Source organism: Coregonus clupeaformis, chromosome 30 (genome assembly GCF_020615455.1).
Source record: "Coregonus clupeaformis isolate EN_2021a chromosome 30, ASM2061545v1, whole genome shotgun sequence".
Lineage (NCBI taxonomy): Eukaryota > Metazoa > Chordata > Actinopteri > Salmoniformes > Salmonidae > Coregonus > Coregonus clupeaformis.
In genome coordinates this window covers 26,616,334-26,639,394 of record NC_059221.1, presented here as the reverse complement: position 1 = coordinate 26,639,394, position 23,061 = coordinate 26,616,334, and the positions used below count along the sequence as shown (strand labels likewise).

The 23,061-nt window shown below is 40.8% G+C and overlaps 1 protein-coding gene across 3 annotated transcripts; it reads left to right on the top strand.

Moving 5' to 3' along the window:
• The first annotated feature begins 295 nt into the window (after positions 1-295).
• slc38a5b (solute carrier family 38 member 5b) lies at positions 296-22,555 on the top strand. 3 transcript variants are annotated; one of them, XM_041856131.2, is made up of 16 exons: positions 296-487; positions 7,380-7,537; positions 8,372-8,447; positions 8,573-8,688; positions 9,414-9,487; positions 9,894-9,986; positions 12,139-12,220; positions 14,313-14,395; positions 14,647-14,705; positions 15,568-15,693; positions 16,031-16,110; positions 16,412-16,512; positions 18,179-18,303; positions 20,878-21,022; positions 21,233-21,336; positions 21,546-22,555. In XM_041856131.2, exons 2-16 carry the CDS (start codon positions 7,479-7,481, stop codon positions 21,648-21,650), a joined length of 1,428 nt encoding a protein of 475 aa, XP_041712065.1. In that variant the 5' UTR covers positions 296-487; positions 7,380-7,478; the 3' UTR covers positions 21,651-22,555. The 3 variants fall into 3 exon arrangements, with proteins under 3 accessions (XP_041712065.1, XP_041712066.1, XP_041712068.1); XM_041856132.2 differs by lacking the exon at positions 296-487 and adding an exon at positions 2,976-3,168; XM_041856134.2 differs by lacking the exon at positions 296-487 and adding an exon at positions 7,152-7,273.
• The last annotated feature ends 506 nt before the right edge of the window (positions 22,556-23,061 follow it).

The window sequence follows — 23,061 nt, the reverse complement described above, 5'->3', positions numbered from 1 at the left end:
GCCAGACTCTTAGGCTACCAGAGAATGATCACCTCACCCTATTTATTTCCAATGTTGCCAGTTTTTGGAGCAGGGGGGCATGTGAGAATGAAGTATGTTGATAGGACAACAAGTCAATGGGTCTAGTGTATTTGAGTGTGCCTTCTCCAAATGTGATAGATTCCCAATGGAGCAATTGTTGCGAGAAAATGCCCCTGCCCGCCTGCTTCTGACAGCAGCTATAGTAGTGAGCACGTGTGACATCACAAGAAACTTGAGACCATCATTTTGAACAGCCCTCCCTTTTAGTGCCTTTTCCTCTATATGTGCTCGCCCCCTAACCCTCTCCCTTACCCCTAGCAGACACTCTGCTCTTTCTTCTTGGCTATAAACTCAGGCCAATTGCAATTGGGCAAAACAACACCTTGGCCAAGAAAACATCTCTTCTTCTCAGGACACACTTCACTAACTCTCTGTCTTTGAAACTCTACGTTCTCTGCATTTGAAGGTAAGAGAACCCAGTCCTTTATTATGCTCTATTTATTGCCATGCCACGTGGGGGTCATAGGAGGAACTTGACAAGAACGGTAAAATACAATGGAAATTCCACTGGTCGACATCAGTAGGGATTGTTGTGAGGTAGCATTGTGGAACTTGTCATTGTCAGTAGAACTACTTGATTTGACTTCCACAACAAATTTGAGTACTAAAGTATTTTTTTCAGTATTCATGATTCTGTGTTTTCCTGAGCAGTGTCATGTATGTGGATATATATATATATATATATATATATATATATATATATATATATATATATATATATATATATATATATATATATATATATATATATATATATATATATATATATATATATATATATATATGAATTGTTGGAACACTGGTCTGATTAAGTCCATTTAGAAAGGTCAAAGACAGACACAGTGTGATAAGTAGTGAGAGCACAGGATTAACTGCACCAACTGACAGCAAATGCAGCGGCCACTGTCTCCTTTGTGTGACTGACACTGTATTTAGGGACTTGCTCAGAACAGCATGTTTTGTAGTTAAGTGTAATGATTGATTCATATTTTTCAGTTCTGACTGTTTTGTAATGTGAATCAAACCCACCACTCATCATGGAACATGATCTCATTCTTTGTCTGTAAATGCAAAAGTCTCTGCAAAAGTCTCTGACAGAAATGTCACAGTATGTTTTCAACTATGGATCTGGAATACACTATATTTTTATAACTGAGAGAGTGTCTACTGGACACTAGTGTCCAATGGAGTGCCTTTTACTTCAGTTGTTAGCCAGCGGATCCAACCCACTTCCCTACAGCTGCACTAGGGTTGGACAGCATTCCTGTTTATAATAAGACACCACGGAGCCAGGGTGAGATATGGCTTGGAAAACGTACTTCAATCCAGGGATGACAAATGCGTTGTACTCTGATTTTGTCCCATTATCCCAACTGTTACACCAAGAAGATTGAATGTTTTGAAGTAAACTGCCGTTTTCGTCCTCATGCTAGCTAGCAGTAGCAACAGCAGCCATTATGGAATGGCACGTCACGTTGAACAACGAAGGAGCTGATTGGCTGATACAGCCATTCCAAAATGGCTGCTGTGGCTTCTGCTACCGACCCTATTGCAGCTGTAAGCAAGCGGGTTGGATCTGCTGGCTACTTCAGTTGTTTGAGCAAGAAACCCCTTTTTTCACTTTGCCTAATCAATGCAAGAATCAGTTGATCCTACCATTGGAGAACATAATTTATAGCTGTTCCTCAAATTGTATTTACATAATCTGCATAACAACCTCTCAATCAGCCAATGGAAAGCAATACAAAAATGGAAGGTTATTACATAATATGTAATGTATACACCCCTCGAAAAGAGGGGGTCGGATGGTGTTTTATTTGCTGTGCTCTGCTGTGCCATATACTTTCCCATTTTTTCTTCAGGCACATTTGTTTCTCTCACTCACTCAGCAACTCAGCCTTGGTATCATACAAATAGTTTAATACTAGTTTCAGTAACAGAGGGAAGTTGCAGTGTCTATCCACCATTTCAAACTACCGTCACATGGTGGTACATATTTGTGGTTCTTCTGTTGGACAAAACTATGCAGGATTGGTTGATGGAACTCCCACTATTAACTTTTTCTGCTCATCACAGATTAAGCTATGTGTTTTCTGATGGGTCAGTCAATAATCCATCATATAAGAAACCTAGCTAGTTTTTTAGCTAAATCTTAAAACATAAATTTGATCAGAAATACCACTCTAATTTTAGACCTTTTTTAACCTGAGATCATCCTTCTTCACTCAGAGAGGATTTCCTGTCTGTATTGGTTGCCGAACACTATGGCTGGAAAAGCACTCAACTTCCTAAAACATCCAACATAAACATCAGAAAAATACTACATTTCAATGAAAGAGCATTGCAATGTAGATCATGCGTTCAGAAATAGATAATGTGTGTGTGTGCGTGCGTTTGTGTGCATGGGTCACCAGTGCATGTATCTGTGTGTTTGTTTGTAGTAGTAGTGGTGGTGGTTGGGTGTTGATTTTTTTTAGAGACATTTTGTGTTGGTGTGAAGTGAGAACAGAGTAGAAAGACATATTCTGGAGTTTGATTCCCAAGACGCAATGCAAGTATGGGCTTGCCCGACCCTTCTTGCCAGGGGCTTTTAATGTATTGGAATTAAGATTTTAGCCGAAGAGGGAGCGACTTAGCCAGGAGAAAAATCACACATGTAACGTAGCAATGTAGAAATGTGAAAAGGAAGAGAGACAGAGAAAGGAATGTTGGTGGAATGGGTGTGGGAACTGCAGACAGACCCCCCCCCCCATCGCACTCCCCCCACCACATACACACACACAGACTTTAAATATTTGGAGCACTAAAGATTTAGGGAAAATAAATAGTGAAGTGGTATTACTTCATAAACTGTCACTGAAAACTCCCACTCTCCCTTTATCTCCTCTTCTCTTTATCTCTTGCTACACTCACTCTTTCCAAAAGGTTTTAACTGGCCTTTAACTGGGTGCTGAGAAGGTTAAGTAAATAATATATCAACGGGCGGACTGACTGACTGACTCACTAGAGGATAGATTGTTACCTGAATCGGATCTTAGTACATTAGAGGAAGATACTTCAGTGAACAATCTACTGTTTTTAAAAGGGGTAAGTTGTTTATAAACAGCTGCATGATATAGATTAATAGCTACATTAAATGCATTAGCATAACCAGTTTTCTCAGGGGAGGTGTGTGTAGGGATTTTTTGATTTATTAGGATCCCTATTAGCCGACGCCATTGGCGACAGCTAGTCTAAAGTACATGACCTCTTCTGGTCTGTCTATCAGTTCAAAATGAAAAAATGTGTTGGGAGGTTTAGTAGATTCCTTAAAGGCCCAGTGAAGTCAAAAACTAGATTTTCCTGTTTTATATATATTTCCACACTATGAGGTTGGAATAATACTGTGAAATTGTGAAAATGATGATAATGATCTTTTAGTGTAAGAGCTGTTTGAAAAGACAGCCTGAAATCTCAGCCTGTTTTTGTGGGATGGAGTTTTGGCCTGCCTACTTAATAGACCAATAAGAAAGAGAGTTCCAAACCTCTCTGCCAATAACAGCCAGTTTTCAGTTTACCCCTCCCCACTCAGACCACTCCCAGACAGTCCTAGCAAAATTCTGTTGGGTATCATTGATATAGAAACTAGAGTTGCCCCATGGAGCAGAATTGAGGTACAATTTACACATATCAAAGGGTAACGCTTTATTTGGATAGTCTATTTGTAGATGCTCTACAGACTATCAGTAACATTTCAACTAACTATCTACTAAACCTAACCTTAACCCTAACCGTAACTCTTACCCTTACCCTTATTCTAAACCTAACCCTAACCGTAACCTTAACAGGTTGCTTATCAACAGATAGTTTGTTGATAGTATGACCATCTGTAGAGCATCTACAGATGGACTATCCGGACTATCCAAATAAAGTGTGACCTATCAAAGTACTGAGTATGGGTCATCAGAAGTCACATTCTGACAAATCATCCAATCATGTCCAATCATCATGTGTCTCTCAGAAAAAGTATAATACGTGTTAGGGTATGTAGGGAACCCGCTACCTGAGTCACGTTTGAAAGTGCATGATGTGTCATGTGATGTCAGAGTGCATCAAACCTTATCAAACTCGCATTTGACATGATAGGTTACAAGGCTGAGGTCTCTAGCAACTGGTGGGGAGTTGCAGCTGGTAAAAAACCTGGACTTACTCCAAACTGCATCTTTGGAGCCAGTGAGCCACGTATCCATCCCAGGGTTTAAGAAAACTTCTGGCATGCATTTAAATGTGAATTCCAACATCCCACATCACTTGTACTATAAAACACATCTTTCCTCTAGAGGGTCATTGGGTTCAGCAGTGCAACACAGCAGTAATGTTTTCTATGGAAAGGTCAAACAGAAAAGCATACTTTCAAAAGCAGTAACTATGATGTATGGCTGCTTTTATCCAATATATTGTATATTGGTTGTACTTTCATGCCATAATAAAATAGACCAAAATGTTGTGTGGGGGTAGCAAAGAACATTAGTTATGGGTTAAGCATAGGCCTACATGTTGAAAGTTGAGATATACTTGAATGTTTTCTTTGGCTAGTCAGTCCATGTTTTTGAATGAAAAGACTGTAATACAGCACACTGAGAACAAAAGTAGCCTAGCTATAAGATTAGAAAATACAGCATTGCCTTGGCAGTGGACCAACACAACTGACAAGGCTTGATAAAGGGCCACATGCCTTATCCTGTTGTATACAGGGCCTTCACACCCCTTGACTTTTTCCACATTTTGTTATGTTACAAAGTGGGATTAAAAAGGATTTAATTGTCTTTTTTGTTGTTGTCAATGATCTACACAAAATACTCTGTAACGTCAAAGTGGAAGACATTTTTATTTATTTATTTGTTATTAATGGAAAATAAAACACAAATATATTTTGATTAGAAAAGTATTCAACCCCCCGAGTCAATACATGTTAGAATCCCCTTTGACAGCGATTACAGCTGTGAGTCTTTCTGGGTAAGTCTCTTAGATCTTGGCAAATTTGGATTGTCTAATATTTGCCCATTATTCTTTAAAGAATTATTCAAGCTCTATCAAGTTGGTTGTTGAACCAGCTTTTCCTCTAGGACTTTGCCTGTGCTTAGCTCTATTCTTTTTATTTTTATCCTAAAAAACTCCCTATTCCTTGCCGATGACAAGCAAGCCCATAACATGATGCAGCCACCACGATACTTGAAAATATGAATGATGTGATGTGTTGTGTTGGATTTGCCCCAAACATAATGCTTTGTATTCAGACAAAAAGTAAATTTCTTTGCCACATTTTTAGCAGTATTACTTTAGTGCCTTATTGCAAACAGGATGCATGTTTTGGAATATTTTTTGTATGTACTGGCTTCCTTCTTTTCACTCTGTCATTTAGGTTAGTATTGTAGAGTAACTGCAATGTTGTTGATCCATCCTCAGTTTTCTCCTATTACAGCTATTTAACTCTGTAACTGGTTTAAAATCCCCACTGGCCTCATGATGAAATCGCTGAGCGGTTTCCTTCCTTTCTCACAACTGAGTTAGGAAGGACGCCTGTATCTTTGTAGTGACTGGGTGTATTGATACACCATCCAAAGTGTAAGTTATAACTTCACCATGCTCAAAGGGATATTCAATGTCTGCTTTAAAAAAAAAACGCATCTACCAATAGTTGCCCTTCTTTGCGAGGCATTGGAAAACCTCCCTGGTCTTTGTTGTTGAATTTGTGCTTGAAATTCACTGCTCGACTGAGGGACCTTACAGATAATTGTATGTGTGGGGTAAAGAGATGGGGTAGTTATTCAAAAACAATATTAAACACCATTATTGCACACAGAGTTAGTCCATGCAACTTATTATGTGACTTGTTAAGCACATTTTTACTCCTGAAGTTATTTAGGCTTGCCATAACAAAGGGGTCGAATACTTATTGACTCAAGACATTTCAGCTTTCATTTTTTATTAATTTGTAAAAAGAAATAAAACATAATTCCACTCTGACATTATGGGGTATTTTGTGTAGATGAGTGACACAACATCTACATGTAAACCATTTTAAATTCAGGCTGTAACACAACAAAATGTGGAAAAAGTCAAGGGGTGTGAATACCTTCTGAAGGCACTGTAACTCTTGTGTCAGTGTATCAGAAGGCATTATGTAAGCAGCCTCATATGACTCTATTTGCAGCCTCATATGACTATTTGTTCAGCAAATAATTACATTTCTTGTTTGCCAGTTTCATCTGTAATGACGTCAAATCACAGCTGGCACACCAGTTGGCATAGGGCTGGTATGTATCTTACCCTTTAGTAACACTGCAGTGGAGATGGACAAGAGTGAAATGCTAAACCAATACCAGGGATCCCTTAAAAAAGAGATTCCTATCTCAATGGCACTCACCTGTATACATATATATATATTTTTTTTGTCATTTAGCAGATGCTCTTATCCAGAGTGACTTACAGTTAAGTGAGTGCATACATTTTTCATACTGCCCCCCTGTGGGAATCGAACCCACAACCCTGGCGTTGCAAGCGCCATGCTCTACCAACTGAGCTACACGGGACATAAAATATTAAAAAATAACAGTGTACAACAAAGTCTGTGTTCACAACGAAGTATGTGATGGAAACACAGTGTTTATATCAGATTTACATCCCTTTTCGGGGAAACGTGAGTTGATTGAAACAAAAAAATAACTGGCACTAACATTCTGTACTTCATTTTGTAATGGAGGAAAGGATTACATCAATTATGAGTTGTTTGCAGAAAGTCTTCAAGGTAGATCTGCCAAGTAAACCAAACCCTTCTGAAAGAGTAATGGTAACAGCCGACTTTTCCAAATCCTGGTGTGTCAGAAACATTGAGCAAGGTGATTTGATATCAGCTGTTTACAGTATGGTTGTCCTAATTCAAATGCTATTGACAGGACTTCAATTGGAAGGACTTCTATTGGAAGGAATTCTATTGGAAGGAATCCAAAAGTAGTCAGGAGTCTCATTACTGGCAATGCAACCAGAGGCATCAAATGAAATGACACACGCAGGGAGAGAGTGGTGCTATGGATTCCTTTGGTGGGAAGCAGACATGTGGTCCCATAGTGACAGACACCTTGACAACTCCCACAGTTACCCTAGAGTCTAGGCTACACTTTGCGACGTGCAAATTCCCCAAACCGCTTTCAATGTATGTAAAACCTGACTGTTTACATTGTTTAGTCTACCATCTGGAATGACATCCAAAAGATAAGTTGTTCATTTATCTAATGTTTATCTTTTTATCTTTGTTTCAGATTGGAACTTTAGCCTCCTCGTGAATCCTTCAATGTGTTCCTCCAGTCAGTGAAGAACCATCAGTCACACCCAGCCCTCTTTGTATCAGCCAAAACAATATGGAACTCCAAAAGCTATCAAATGGTCAACACCATGGCTTTGTCCCTTTGGAAGATGGGTATGTGTCCTCTTTGACTGCATTAATTGCTACCTGGCATGCAAGATAATATCATTCTGCCAGTTGTGTGCATGATAGTATTTTGATTTCAAAAAGGCCACCAAGATTCCACAAATTCCAAGGATATTTGTGTTTGTTTTCTGACAAACAAGACTATTAACACCTTATATTTGTCACTGTTTGTGTAGATAAATTGTCTACAGTCTAGTTTGACATGGTCTTGTGATGTCAGTCTATTTCTGGGTTTAGCTGTCAACTAATGCAAATTCAACGTGAAAGCAACAAAGCATTTCACCATGACATTGGATTTAGGTTAAAAGTTGGGAGAAAAAAAGACGATGTTTTCCACGTTGATTCAACGTCATCACATTGATTTATTTTATTGAAATGACGTGGAAACAATGTTGATTCAACTAGTTTTTGCACAGTGGGGAGCCACTAACAACCATGGTGTGACAATCTTGTGGCAAGGCGAAATGAAAACACAGTTTTATTTTTATTGCACAGAATTTTATTGCTATGTTTGTTTGGCTATTTTGAGCAGATTAAACAAGTTAAATGAAATCCACTGTCATTATGGTTTTGCAGAGAAGGTATCTTATTTGTGTTGAAAACCTGGAAAAATACCTGTGAAAACATGCTATTTGTAAACACTAGTTTACCTCAGATGTATTTTAAACATTTAAATGGATACAGTACTCTTTCATGGATAGCATTTTCAAGCACCCAATGGATTATAATTATACTTTGCTTGGCTAAAGTTGGACATTGATGAAATTGGGTGTTGTTTAACCTTACAGTTTTTCTATTTCCTTGGTTTGATTGACTTCATAGTATCCCGCAGGCGGAAGAGGAAGAGGAGATGTTACCACATAAGAGTGATGGGACCAAGAAGCCCCAGTTTACAGATGTGAGTATGAAGAACTATGGCAACAGCTTTGGAGCCGGTAGTCATCCTTTTTATGCTGAGATGTCATGAAATGTCATTATGAGGAGTTATAACAATGGACATTCATGTCTTTGTGTCATTGGCAGTTTGAGGGGAAAACCTCTTTCGGAATGTCCGTCTTTAACCTCAGTAACGCCATCATGGGGAGTGGAATTCTGGGATTGTCGTACGCCATGTCAAACACAGGCATCGTTCTCTTTATGTGAGTACAGCAACACATTGTGTCCCTATGTGATTCTTTGAAGTGACAACAGACTAATTAGTACACACACACCCCCACCAAGTTAAATATTACACAGCTCTTGGCAGGACAAGATTTGGGGGGAAGGATTATTTGTGTCGTGTTTTTTGTTGTTGTCAAAAGGTTACAGATCCTCCCAATATTTGATACACACTGTTACTGCACAACACATAGCAACAATGTTACCAAAACAGTACAGTGGAATGCTGACAAAAATTATATGAAAAAGTAGTCAATCTAATGTTTGACATTTACAGTCCTCGAATGGTTAAAAGAACAGTGGCGAAGAGTGGTGTGCGTTGGTGTGTCCATATGTAATTTTTATGGGGAGATTTGAGACACGTGGGTGTCAGATTTCAGGAGTTAAATATAGCAGAGTTAGCTGATGAATCATAGCTTGGGTGTGAGCACACCACAGATATGGCTCCCTAGCATGCTTTGCACTTTGGGTTGCTCACATTCATGCCAGGTCCAGTCAGGAGTCAAGACTTGTTTAAATGTTTATGAATAAATAATTTGAGCATTGTCCCAATCAATTTGCTGTCACAGGAGGGCAGTCTATTCTTGTAGTGTTTACTTCGTTTGTTTGATGAATCTGTGAAGTGGTGGGCTGACCATGGGATTCATTATTTCAACATTGGTTTACCTTTCCAAAATACTCTAAGTCAGTTGTTTGTGCTCTGCAGAATCCTGTTGACATGTATTGCCTGTCTGTCCAGCTACTCAGTTCACCTCCTGCTTAAGAGTGCTGGAGTTGTGGGTGAGTATGTGTTACTTAGGACTAAACCTAGGAATCAAAGACAAATTAGAAGCTGAATCACAAAGTTTAACAAGATGAGAAAAGTGAACAGACTTTTCTGTCAACAAACTTTCCCTTTCCCATTTGGACCATTGAAAAACCTGTGATTTTACCCCTCCACAAATGCCTGACAGAAATGCCTAGCTTAAAAAAAAAAGACAAACCTGAAGTAGGGATCCACCATATGAACCAAGCTGCCTGTAAATTAGTCATTGTGGGTTCGATTCCCGCTGGGGTCACATATACAAAAATGTATGCACTCACTGTTGTAAGTTGCTTTAGATAAAAGTGTCATCTAATGTCCTTGCATATAGATCCTGTCCCATGTCTACTCTTTAACAGACTAATGTCTTGTTTGTCTGTTCAGGTATTCGTGCCTATGAACAGCTGGGCTTCCGGGCTTTTGGACACCCAGGAAAAATAGCAGCGGGTGTCATTATAACCTTTCACAACATTGGTGGTAAGTACCTAGGAGGAGGAATTGGGTCATTGAGTTTGATTGAATGGGGCCCTCTGTCTATAAAAGTGCAAAAACATTTTGCCCCTCTAAGATTTTGAATTTTAAGCCCCTTAAGGTATAAAAAATATATATACAGTGAGGGAAAAAAGTATTTGATCCCCTGCTGATTTTGTACGTTTGCCCACTGACAAAGACATGATCAGTCTATAATTTTAATGGTAGGTTTATTTGAACAGTGAGAGACATAATAACAACAAAACAATCCAGAAAAATGCATGTAAAAAATGTTATAAATTGATTTGCATTTTAATGAGGGAAATAAGTATTTGACCCCTCTGCAAAACATGACTTAGTACTTGGTGGCAAAACCCTTGTTGGCAATCACAGAGGTCAGACGTTTCTTGTAGTTGGCCACCAGGTTTGCACACATCTCAGGAGGGATTTTGTTCCACTCCTCTTTGCAGATCTTCTCCAAGTCATTAAGGTTTTGAGGCTGACGTTTGGCAACTCGAACCTTCAGCTCCCTCCACAGATTTTCTATGGGATTAAGGTCTGGAGACTGGCTAGGCCACACCAGGACCTTCATGTGCTTCTTCTTGAGCCACTCCTTTGTTGCTTGGCCGTGTGTTTTGGGTCATTGTCATGCTGGAATACCCATCCACTACCCATTTTAAATGCCCTTTCTGAGGGAAGGAGGTTCTCACCCAAGATTTGACGGTACATGGCCCCGTCCATCGTCCCTTTGATGCGGTGAAGTTGTCCTGTCCCCTTAGCAGAAAAACCCCCCCAAAGCATAATGTTTCCACCTCCATGTTTGATGGTGGGGATGGTGTTCTTGGGGTCATAGGCAGCATTCCTCCTCCTTCAAACACGGCGAGTTGAGTTGATGCCAAAGAGCTCGATTTGGGTCTCATCTGGCCACAACACTTTCACCCAGTTCTCCTCTGAATCATTCAGATGTTCATTGGCAAACTTCAGACGGCCCTGTATATGTGTTTTCTTGAGCAGGGGGACCTTGCTGGCGCTGCAGGATTTCAGTCCTTCACGGCGTAGTGTGTTACCAATTGATTTCTTGGTGACTATGGTCCCAGCTGCCTTGAGATCTTTGACAAGATCCTCCCGTGTAGTTCTGGGCTGATTCCTCACCGTTCTCATGATCATAGCAACTCCATAAGGTGAGATCTTGCATGGAGCCCCAGGCCGAGGGTGATCGACAGTTATTTTGTGTTTCTTCCATTGTTGTCACCTTCTCACCAAGCTGCTTGGCGATGGTCTTATAGCCCATTCCAGCCTTGTGTAGGTCTACAATCTTGTCCCTGACATCCTTGGAGAGCTCTTTGGTCTTGGCCATGGTGGATAGTTTGGAATCTGATTGATTGATTGCTTCTGTGGACAGGTGTCTTTTATACAGGTAACAAGCTGAGATTAGGAGCATTCCCTTTAAGAGTGTGCTCCTAATCTCAGCTCGTTACCTGTATAAAAGACACCTGGGAGCCAGAAATCTTTCTGATTGAGAGGGGGTCAAATACTTATTTCCCTCATTAAAATGCAAATCAATTTATAACATTTTTGACATGCGTTTTTCTGGATTTTGTTGTTGTTATTCTGTCTCTCACTGTTCAAATAAACCTACCATTAAAATTATAGACTGATCATTTCTTTGTCAGTGGGCAAACGTACAAAATCAGCAGGGGATCAAATACCTTTTTCCCTCACTGTATATCCATCTACTAGCACTAACACATAGTATCTGTTTTGAAGAGGCCCCGTGTAGCTCAGTTGGTAGAGCATGGCTCTTGCAACGCCAGGGTTGTGGGTTTGATTCCCACGGGGGGCCAGTATGAAAAAAATAAAATGTATGCACTAACTGTAAAGTTGCTCTGGATAAGAGCGTCTGCTAAATGACTAAAATGTAAATGTAAGAGAACCACATGGTCACATACAAATGCACTCATGGCTTCACTGCACTCATGGATTTCATGGCTCATAAAAGTTTTAGTGGTTCATGACAGAAAGTTTTCCTCCAATGTTGTTGTGATATTGCTAAGCATTTTTAGGCAAACTAAAATACAGGTAAAATGGACAGTGTGTGTCTGTGTTTTCTTATGATAATAGAAGTTAACAACTCTGAAATATGTTTAATCCCCTCCAGCAATGTCCAGTTACCTATTCATTGTGAAGTATGAGTTGCCTCTGGTCATTCAAGCCTTCCTGGGCTTGTCATCAAACACTGGGTAAGTGGAGCAGCACCTTTCCACGTCTCAGTGTAGCAAACTAACATGAGGAGTATTGTCTTCGGCACACCTACTGATGTATGTTTAAGGCCAGGAGTTTTTCTTGACAACGCTACTTGTCCAGGAAACACTCTGGGCCCTAGTAAGGGGAGTAACATGCTACACGCTAACTGTTAAAATCCCCATAAGCCCAGATCACTCCTCCCTGATTGATCTCTGCAACCAATCAGAGCTAACCTCCTGTAGTTAGGACTGGACTTTCAACCCCATCCAATCTTTATTATCTGTCCATTGTACCATCCTCATTCCTTTTCATTGCCATCCCAAACTAGTCAACCCTCCCAATATTTGGTGCTAAAACCCAGGATAAGGATAATGCATTATACAGTGCATTCAGAAAGTATTCAGACCCCTTGACTTTTCCCACATTTTTTTTACGTTACAGCCTTATTTAAAATGGATTACATTGTTTTTTCCCCTCACACAATACCCCACAATGACAAAGCAAAAACAGGTTATTCTAAATTTTTGCAAATGTATTAAAAATAAAACACTGAAATATCACATTTACATAAGTATTCATACCCTTTACTCAGTACTTTGTTTATTTGTTTATTTTATTTTTTATTTATTTATTTTTAGTCATTTAGCAGACACTCTTATCCAGAGCGACTTACAGTTAGTGCATACATTTATTTTATTTTTTTCATACTGGCCCCCGTGGGAAACGAACCCACAACCCTGGCGTTGCAAACGCCATGCTCTACCAACTGAGCTACATCCCTGCTGGCCATTCCCTCCCCTACCCTGGACGACGCTGGGCCAATTGTGCGCCGCCCCATGGGTCTCCCGGTCGCGGCCGGCTACGACAGAGCCTGGATTCGAACCAGGATCTCTAGTGGCACAGCTAGCACTGCGATGCAGTGCCTTGAAGCACCTTTGGCAGTGATTACAGTCTTCTTGGGTATGACGCTACAAGCTTGGCACATCTGTATTTGGGGAGTTTCTCCCATCCTTCTCTGCAGATCTTCTCAAGCTCTATCAGGTTGGATGGGGAGCGTCACTGTACAGCTATTTTCAGGTCTCTCCAGAGATGTACGATCGGGTTCAAGTCTGGGCTCTGGCTGGGCCACTCAAGGACATCCAGAGACTTGTCCTGAAGCCACTCCTGCGTTGTCTTGGCTGTGTGCTTAGGGTTATTGTCCTGTTGGAAGGTGAGCCCCAGTCTGAGGTCCTGAGCGCTCTGGAGCAGGTTTTCATCAAGGGTCTCTGTGTACTTTGCTCCGTTCATCTTTCCCTCGATCCTGACTAGTCTCCCAGTCCCTGCCACTGAAAAACATCCCCACAGCATGATGCTGCCACCACCATGCTTCACCGTAGGGATGGTGCCAGGTTTCCTCCAGATGTGACGCTTGGCATTCAGGCCAAAGAGTTCAATCCAGAGAATCTTTTCTCATGGTCTGAGAGTCCTTTATGTGCCTTTTGGCAAACTCCAAGCGGGCTGTCATGTGCCTTTTACTGAGGAGTGGCTTCTGTCTGGCCACTCTACCATAAAGGCCTGATTGGTGGAGTGCTACAGAAACATCTCAAGGATGATCAATGGAAACAGAATGCACCTGAGCTCAATTTCGAGTCTCATAGCAAAGGGTCTGAATACTTATGTAAATAATTTTTACAAATTTGCAAACACTTCTAAAACCCTGTTTTCGCTTTGTTATTATGGGATATTGTATGTAGATTGATGAGGATTTTTATTTATTTAATCCACTTTAGAATACGGCTGTAACGTAACAAAATGTGGAAAAAGTCAAGGGGTCTGAATATTCTCAGAATGCACTGTACATGGACCCAGCAAAACATGCCGCACCTTACAATCCTTACGCCTACCCCCAGGTCTCCAGTGCTTACCCCCAGGCCCCCAAACTGTGTTAGCCATCCCACCAGAACCACAAGCCATTTTTCCCTAACATTGCATCAATTGTCAAACAGTATGTTTCCTACTATAGTCTACATTGCATGCCATAATGAACCTAGAAGTAACTAACTTTTTTGTCTGGCTATGTTTTTTTGTTTTGTTTATGTTTTAAACTAGAGAGTGGTTCCTGAATGGGAATTACCTCATCATCATCGTCAGTGTGTGCATCATCCTCCCACTTGCCCTGATGAGACAACTGGGTATGTGACTGACCTCATCATGACCTTTGACCTTTCCTCATGGCTGCTAATGACCTCATTGGCTGTCTATCATTCAGTCAGCACCTCTTGATTCATAAAACAAAACATTTGGATTACTATAGACAGTGCTCTGTTAAGGATCTATTTTAGGTCAGGAGCAGACGTGTTCTGGAAACCAAACATTGTCAGCTGGGCTGAGGGATGGTTGTTGTTTTTTTGTTGTAGTAACAATTCTTGGTTGCGTCTTGCAGGGTATTTGGGTTACACCAGTGGCTTCTCCCTCACCTGCATGGTCTTCTTCCTTTCCTCGGTGAGTGACTTTCTGATGATGGATGTGTATACTGTATTATATTACACTATATATTATACCAACAATCACAGATTTCAATATTATATTCTGATGCGGCATTTGTGAAATTAAATTCCTCCTGATGATTGGACTTCCATTGTCCATGCTCTTCTATTGTCTGTTTTTAGTGATTCTTTACCATTGTTAATGTGCTAAATGTGTTAACAGTTTAGGGCATGAGTCATGACTAAAGACTAAAGACTGTGGTACTAATGTGCCCTTGACAATTTATGAGGAGATATTTATATCTTGTGCCACTCCACCTCACATGACATTTCATGTGAGCTCCTGTTTCCTATACTCACTGCCAGCCAGGCCTTGTTGTACAATGGTGAAATTTGCTAACAACATGGATACGTAAACTTTCTGAAATGGGTTATTGTCTGATTATTATGTCGACATACAAGAGGGGGGCAACATTATAAATTAACCACATTCATCCAAATTATTATTTTAATATTGTAATATGTTAAAACTATAGCTAAAATGTTTGATACTGTTCAATGTTGCTTGAATACTTGAGCACAATCCTAGATTACACTAGATTACACTGTTGATACAGTTCTGGGCATTAACAAGTTACTTTTTAAAATGCCTTACTGCAGAAAGGTACATTGTTCATGTGACAAATTCTATCGTTGAACTTGATTAATTAGCAAAAGCAGAAGGATGAATGAGGCTTGGGACAGGAATTCACAAGTTAACTAGAGATATGTCATCATGGTTGTCAGCTATAGAGGATCGATCTGTTTCTGCTAACTCTGACCTCTCTCTCTCTCTCTCTCGCTCTCTCTCTCGCTCTCTCTCTCGCTCTCTCTCTAAGGTCATATACAAGAAGTTCAACATCCCCTGCCCCCTGGTGCCATATGGCAGCAATCACACAACAATTATCAACACCACCATGGAGGAGGGACAGTGCAAAGGCAAAATGTTCACCATAAACCAGGAGGTTAGGGAAATGGAGCGTTTACAGCACAGCTACACAAATATCAGTTAAAATATATGTTTTAGTGTTTATTCCACATCAGCTCTGGTCTTAGGTTCTTACTGTGCTACGACCACATAAGGTTAGGAGCTATTTGCAGTTGGAGCACATGTCATTCAATATGCTAATGACTTTGTGCATCCATGCACATATCATGTTACGGCCAGGGCAACTGGTTGTCCATGTGTATTGAAGCAGAGCAGAACCAGCGTGGCACAAATGTCCACACAGTCTTGTGAGTTTACTCAAGCACTCCTCGTGTGATGCTGCTAAGTTAACTTACCCTTTATATGGTTTCCAGACGGCGTATACCATCCCCATCTTGGCGTTCGCCTTTGTTTGTCACCCCGAGGTGCTTCCCATCTACACTGAACTCAAAAAGTAAGTTGATAAAACAATATGAACCCCCAATTTGATCCCTTCACAAGTCGCTCTGGATAAGAGCGTCTGCTAAATGACTAAAATGTAAATGTAAATCACAATGTTGAAATGACAACCTTTATGACAACCTTTATCCTTCTTTACTGATACTAATTTGCAGTACAACACATACACATGTACCTACACCTGTTGGCTTTTGATTAAATCAAGGGACATTTTTTATGTAATAAATGGAACATTAGTACTGTAATCCCTCTACCTCATTAATAGATTAAAAAAACTGCTTTCTTTTCCACCAAAGCGCAACCAAGAGGCGCATGCAGGGTATTGCTAATGTGTCCATCATGGGCATGTTCGTCATGTACCTCTTCACAGCCATCTTTGGTTACCTCACCTTCTACGGTAAGACCAGGGCTTCAAGAGGGCTTTAGTTGTATATACAGTTGAAGTTGGAAGTTTACATACACCTTAGCCAAATACATTTAAACTCAGTTTTTCACAATTCCTGACATTTAATCCTAGTAAAAATTCCCTGTCTTACGTCAGTTAGGATCCCCACTTTATTTTAAGAATGTGAAATGTCAGAATAATAGTAGAGAGAATGATTTATTTCAGCTTTTATTTCTTTCATCACATTCCCAGTGGGTCAGATGTTTACATACACTCAATTATTATTTGGTAGCATTGCCTTTAAATTGTTTAACTTGGGTCAAACGTTTCGGGTAGCCTTGCACAAGCTTCCCACAATAAGTTGGGTGAATTTTGGCCCATTCCTCCTGACACAGCTGGTGTAACTGAGTCAGGTTTTATGCCTCCTTGCTCGCACACGCTTTTTCAGTTCTGCCCACACATTTTCTATAGGATTGAGGTCAGGGCTTTGTGATGGCCACTCCAATACCTTGACTTTGTTGTCTTTAAGACATTTTGCCACAACTTTGGAAGTATGCTTGGGGTCATTGTCCATTTGGAAGACCCATTTGCGACCAAGCTTTAACTTCCTGACTGATGTCTTGAGATGTTGCTTCAATATATCCACATAATTTTCCTTCCTCATGATGCCATCTATTTTGTGAAGTGCACCAGTCCCTCCTGCAGCAAAGCACCCCCACAGCATGATGCTGCCACCCCCGTGCTTCACAGTTGGGATGGTGTTCTTCGGCTTGCAAGCATTCCCCTTTTTCCTCTAAACATAACAATGGTCATTATGGCCAAACAGTTCTATTTTTGTTTCATCAGACCAGAGGACATTTCTCCAATAAGTACGATCTTTGTCCCCATGTGCAGTTGCAAACCGTAGTCTGTCTTTTTTATGGCGGTTTTGGAGCAGTGGCTTCTTCCTTGCTGAGCGGCCTTTCAGGTTATGTCGATATAGGACTTGTTTTACTGTGGATATAGATACTTTTGTACCTGTTTCCTCCAGCATCTTCACAAGGTCCTTTGCTGTTGTTCTGGGATTTATTTGCACTTTTCGCACCAAAGTACATTCATCTCTAGGAGACAGAACGCGTCTCCTTCCTGAGCGGTATGACGGCTGCGTAGTCCCATGGTGTTTATACTTGCGTACTATTGTTTGTACAGATGAACGTGGTACCTTCAGGCGTTTGGAAATTGCTCCTAAGATTGAACCAGACTTGTGGAGGTCTACAATTTTTATTCAGAGGTCTTGGCTAATTTCTTTTGATTTTCCCATGATGTAAAGCAAAGAGGCACTGAGTTTGAAGGTAGGCCTTGAAATACATCCACAGGTACACCTCCAATTGACTCAAATGATGTCAATTAGCCTATCCGAAGCTTCTAAAGCCATTACATCATTTTCTGGAATTTTCCAAGCTGTTTAAAGGCGGGAGTGGCCATGCACAAAGTAGATGTCCTAACTGACTTGTCAAAGCTATAGTTTGTTAACAAGACATTTGTGGAGTGGTTGAAAAACGTGTTTTAATGACTCCAATCTAAGTGTATGTAAACTTCCGACTTCAACTGTACTCTACAGAAAAAAATTATGATTTCAGCATTTCAAATGATACTCAATTTGTGGGTGTGTGTGTGTGTGCATATAATATTTATGTAGTGAACACGGAATCTGAGCTCCTGCACACCTACAGCAAAGTGGACCCTCTGGACACCCTGATCCTGTGTGTGCGTGTGGCCGTGCTGGTGGCAGTCACCCTTACTGTCCCTGTGGTCCTCTTTCCTGTAAGAGCCTCCTCTCATTAGCTGTAAATACATACTCTAATTCAGTGTTTCCTGAACTGGGAACCACCCTGGGGGTCCGCGGAGGTACTACAGTGGGTCTGCGGCCAGATCTCTTTTTATTCTAAATAAATATTGCTAGCAACAACAGATTAAACACATTTGGCTAAGGGTTCAGTGAAACAAGTTTAGAGGGTGCAATACAATACAATACAGAGGGTGCAATACAATACAATACACTGTAATATTATTAATCTACAAAATAGGCTACCCTTATACAGTGGGGAAAAAAGTATTTAGTCAGCCACCAATTGTGCAAGTTCTCCCACTTAAAAAGATGAGAGAGGCCTGTAATTTTCATCATAGGTACACGTCAACTATGACAGACAAATTGAGAAAAGAAATTCCAGAAAATCACATTGTAGGATTTTTTATGAATTTATTTGCAAATTATGGTGGAAAATAAGTATTTGGTCACCTACAAACAAGCAAGATTTCTGGCTCTCACAGACCTGTAACTTCTTCTTTAAGAGGCTCCTCTGTCTTCCACTCATTACCTGTATTAATGGTACCTGTTTGAACTTGTTATCAGTATAAAAGACACCTGTCCACAACCTCAAACAGTCACACTCCAAACTCCACTATGGCCAAGACCAAAGAGCTGTCAAAGGACACCAGAAACAAAATTGTAGACCTGCACCAGGCTGGGAAGACTGAATCTGCAATAGGTAAGCAGCTTGGTTTGAAGAAATCAACTGTGGGAGCAATTATTAGGAAATGGAAGACATACAAGACCACTGATAATCTCCCTCGATCTGGGGCTCCACGCAAGATCTCACCCCGTGGGGTCAAAATGATCACAAGAACGGTGAGCAAAAATCCCAGAACCCCACGGGGGGACCTAGTGAATGACCTGCAGAGAGCTGGCACCAAAGTAACAAAGCCTACCATCAGTAACACACTACGCCGCCAGGGACTCAAATCCTGCAGTGCCAGACGTGTCCCCCTGCTTAAGACAGTACATGTCCAGGCCCGTCTGAAGTGTGCTAGAGTGCATTTGGATGATCCAGAAGAGGATTGGGAGACTGTCATATGGTCAGATGAAACCAAAATAGAACTTTTTGGTAAAAACTCAACTCGTCGTGTTTGGAGGACAAAGAATGCTGAGTTGCATCCAAAGAACACCATACCTACTGTGAAGCATGGGGGTGGAAACATCATGCTTTGGGGCTGTTTTTCTGCAAAGGGACCAGGACGACTGATCTGTGTAAAGGAAAGAATGAATGGGGCCATGTATCGTGAGATTTTGAGTGAAAACCTCCTTCCATCAGCAAGGGCATTGAAGATGAAACGTGGCTGGGTCTTTCAGCATGACAATGATCCCAAACACACCGCCCGGGCAACGAAGGAGTGACTTCGTAAGAAGCATTTCAAGGTCCTGGAGTGGCCTAGCCAGGCTCCAGATCTCAACCCCATAGAAAATCTTTGGAGGGAGTTGAAAGTCCGTGTTGCGCAGCGACAGCCCCAAAACATCACTGCTCTAGAGGAGATCTGCATGGAGGAATGGGCCAAAATACCAGCAACAGTGTGTGAAAACCTTGTGAAGACTTACAGAAAACGTTTGACCTGTGTCATTGCCAACAAATGGTATATAACAAAGTATTGAGAAACTTTTGTTATTGACCAAATACATATTTTGCACCATAATTTGCAAATAAATTCATTAAAAATCCTACAATGTGATTTTCTGGATATTTTTTTGAAAAAAAAATTCTCATTTTGTCTGTCATAGTTGACGTGTACCTATGATGAAAATTACAGGCCTCTCTCATCTTTTTAAGTGGGAGAACTTGCACAATTGGTGGCTGACTAAATATTTTTCCCCCCACTGTATGCACAACATGGCCTGGGAGGCTCACAGGGATCCACAGTACTCCATCAATGATCCAGTTTTCAACTCAAGTTTCTTGTATTTCGTTTAAAAAAATGTTGAACATCAATGCACTGCAATTTAAGCTTTAAAACTGCAAAATTGTCTCTCTGCCCCATGGGGAATAGAGGTAGAATTGCAGGAAATTACCTTGAAAACTGCTAACTGTTCTCTCCGATGCAAAGAGGGTGCCTTTAAAATGTTATTTCCCAGGGCCCGAGGCTTGGTTAGTCCGGAATGCTCTTTTTGGTTTTAAGGGGGTCCCTGATGAATTTGCTATCACAAAAGAAGTCCCTGGCCCCAAAAAGTACTTATTACTGTATTTCTAAGGACGCTTCCAATGGTTTGCATTTCAAACATTGTTTGCATTTCAAAACCAACATAGCCTAGATACTGTATATATCAATTTCACTCTAAATGTTAACCTACTGTGTCATGCTTAGAATAATTGATGCTGGGTTGTACATCCTATAATCTCTGTTCAACCCGGAGTTGGTATTGTATGGAATGTAATTTCATCAATTGGGTCTTTTATTTAGGTTGATTGACTTTAAACATACCTCATAACTGACACTCGGCAGCCATGTTTCAAGTTTCACTGTAGACACTCCTCTGAGTCCTCTCTGTTGTGTGTGGTTTCTCTCCAGATTCGCAGAGCCATTCTCCAGCTCCTGTTCCCAGAGAAACCCTTCCACTGGGCACGCCATATCACCATCGCCCTGTGTCTCCTCTTCGTGGTCAACGTTCTTGTCATCCTTGTGCCCAATATCCGAGACATCTTTGGCATCATTGGTGAGACTCCGAAAAAAAGCACTTATATGCTCATGAGTATAGGCTACTACAGTTCTTGCCATCCAGCCTCAGATGCTCTTTCCCTCCATACTCACCAATCAACCAGACATGCCATGTCTCATCATCATCCTTAACGCTACAGGAAAGACAGTTTACATTACATATGCCTCATACAAGAGTACTTACTCATTGTCTCATCTGGCTGTCCAGGGGCCACCACTGCACCTAGTCTGATCTTCATCCTCCCAGGATTATTCTACCTCCGCATTGTTCCCACCGAACAAGAACCAATGAAGTCAAGACCAAAGATCACGGTAGGTTTTTACATAACATTCATTTTCCTGCCATTGTCTAGACACGTTTGTTAAAACTCTCCATACAATCCCCAGGTTTTCAGAGTGGGTGGGTGGTATCACAATGGGTTCTGGAAAGAACTTCCGAAATCCGGCTTTGTATCGAGATTTTAAAAAACTTTAATGACTTAAAGGTCAATTCCAACAACTCTTTCTCTGGCTGGTTTCAGGCTGCCTGTTTTACAGCCATGGGCTTCATCTTCATGTCTATGAGCCTGACATTCATCATCATCGACTGGACGACCGGAGAGAAACGAGCTGGAGGTGGCCATTAGAGCACATCCATTGAGGTAGGGGTCCAAACGCCACACAGCTGCACGCCTTGTCACCATACCACTTCTCGATCACGTCTGGATTGTGAGAAAGATCAAACACGGTTGAAAGGCTGGACCCAGATCATCATGAGTCTTACCATACCTGCGCCATGGTAAGACCGTTTACCCACCAATTCAAATCAAATGGACATCCTACTCTTCCATGGAGGCTAGTCTTTGAGGAACCCAGTGATGTCACTTTCTTTGTGGAAGGAGTTCTAGTCAGAGATGTCACCCAGGCAGTGTCAGAGGAGCTGATGAGGGTGTTGCCCATGGAAACCCCTAAACTACTACATGCTGCGTGTGTCAAAAGCCATTAAGCTAGTACCACGAATGAAGAGCATCTGGTGTAAAACAAATGTGACAGAGATAGAAGAAAAGGGGAGGGGTTCATTTTCTCTATGCAAAGAGACTTGATATATTGAACAGTCAGGCTTCCCTTGCTACCCAACTGCCAAACATTTCACCCCACTGTTGTTTCTCGATCAAATATCAACAGTGGTTAAACCAGCTTTAAGGATAAGAGAAGAAAATGTTATTCTAAAATGGATTTACTTTTATGACATTACACTATCTGTGAACCCCTAGATTTGGTTGTTGAACGTAATTTCAGCTAATTTCTGGAGGTAATTGACTGGTAGTGTACAGTTTTTTTTCTCAGAAGCTGCAGACCATTTAAAAACAAAATGAGCCAAGAATGATAAATCAAGCACTTTTCTGTATGGTCTAACTATTTATATTTGACCATGTTGCTTGATGCCAAATAATGAATTTACTCACATTTTCCAGTTATCAAATCAAAGTTTATTGGTCACGTACACAGTTTTGCAGATGTTATCGCAGGTGCAGCGAAATGCTTATGCTTCTAGCTCTAACTATGCAGCAATATCTAGCAGTACAAATAAATTGTTTGTTTTTTTGTAATACTACTAGCCACTTAACAATTGTATTGGCTTTAGCAAGCCCATATAGGTTCCCCAACTCCTAAACTTATAACTAGCTACCAAGAAGCCATTTCAGGCTATCAATCAAATTAGATTAGCTAGCTTGTCTAACTATCTTAACTGGTATGCCTGCTGGCAAGGTTGGTAGACTTTAAAAAAGAAAGCAATAACTAATTGTACTGAATAAGACTAACATTCCTTTCCATCTTTTACCCAGATTTTAGCAGAGATGCAGAGAAGCATATTTCTTTTCCATACAGAAAGCTCAAGAGGTATGCTTAGATATGCAGAATAACATCCAATCCCCCCCACCCCCCACCCCCGCATAGAATAAAGCATAAATATTATGGTTCTAGAATGCAGGAAAAAGCTGTTTCAGCTGTTTAAAAAAATCAGAACGAGCAATATCAGAACGAGCAATGTCAGAG

Bases quoted from the DNA above. Each gene is read 5' to 3' on its own strand.
- slc38a5b (XM_041856131.2), top strand. From the start codon at position 7,479: ATGGAACTCCAAAAGCTATCAAATGGTCAACACCATGGCTTTGTCCCT. The intron at 9,987-12,138 runs GTAAGTACCTAG...AATCCCCTCCAG, and splicing joins AACCTTTCACAACATTGGTG to CAATGTCCAGTTACCTATTC. The intron at 12,221-14,312 runs GTAAGTGGAGCA...GTTTTAAACTAG, and splicing joins GGCTTGTCATCAAACACTGG to AGAGTGGTTCCTGAATGGGA.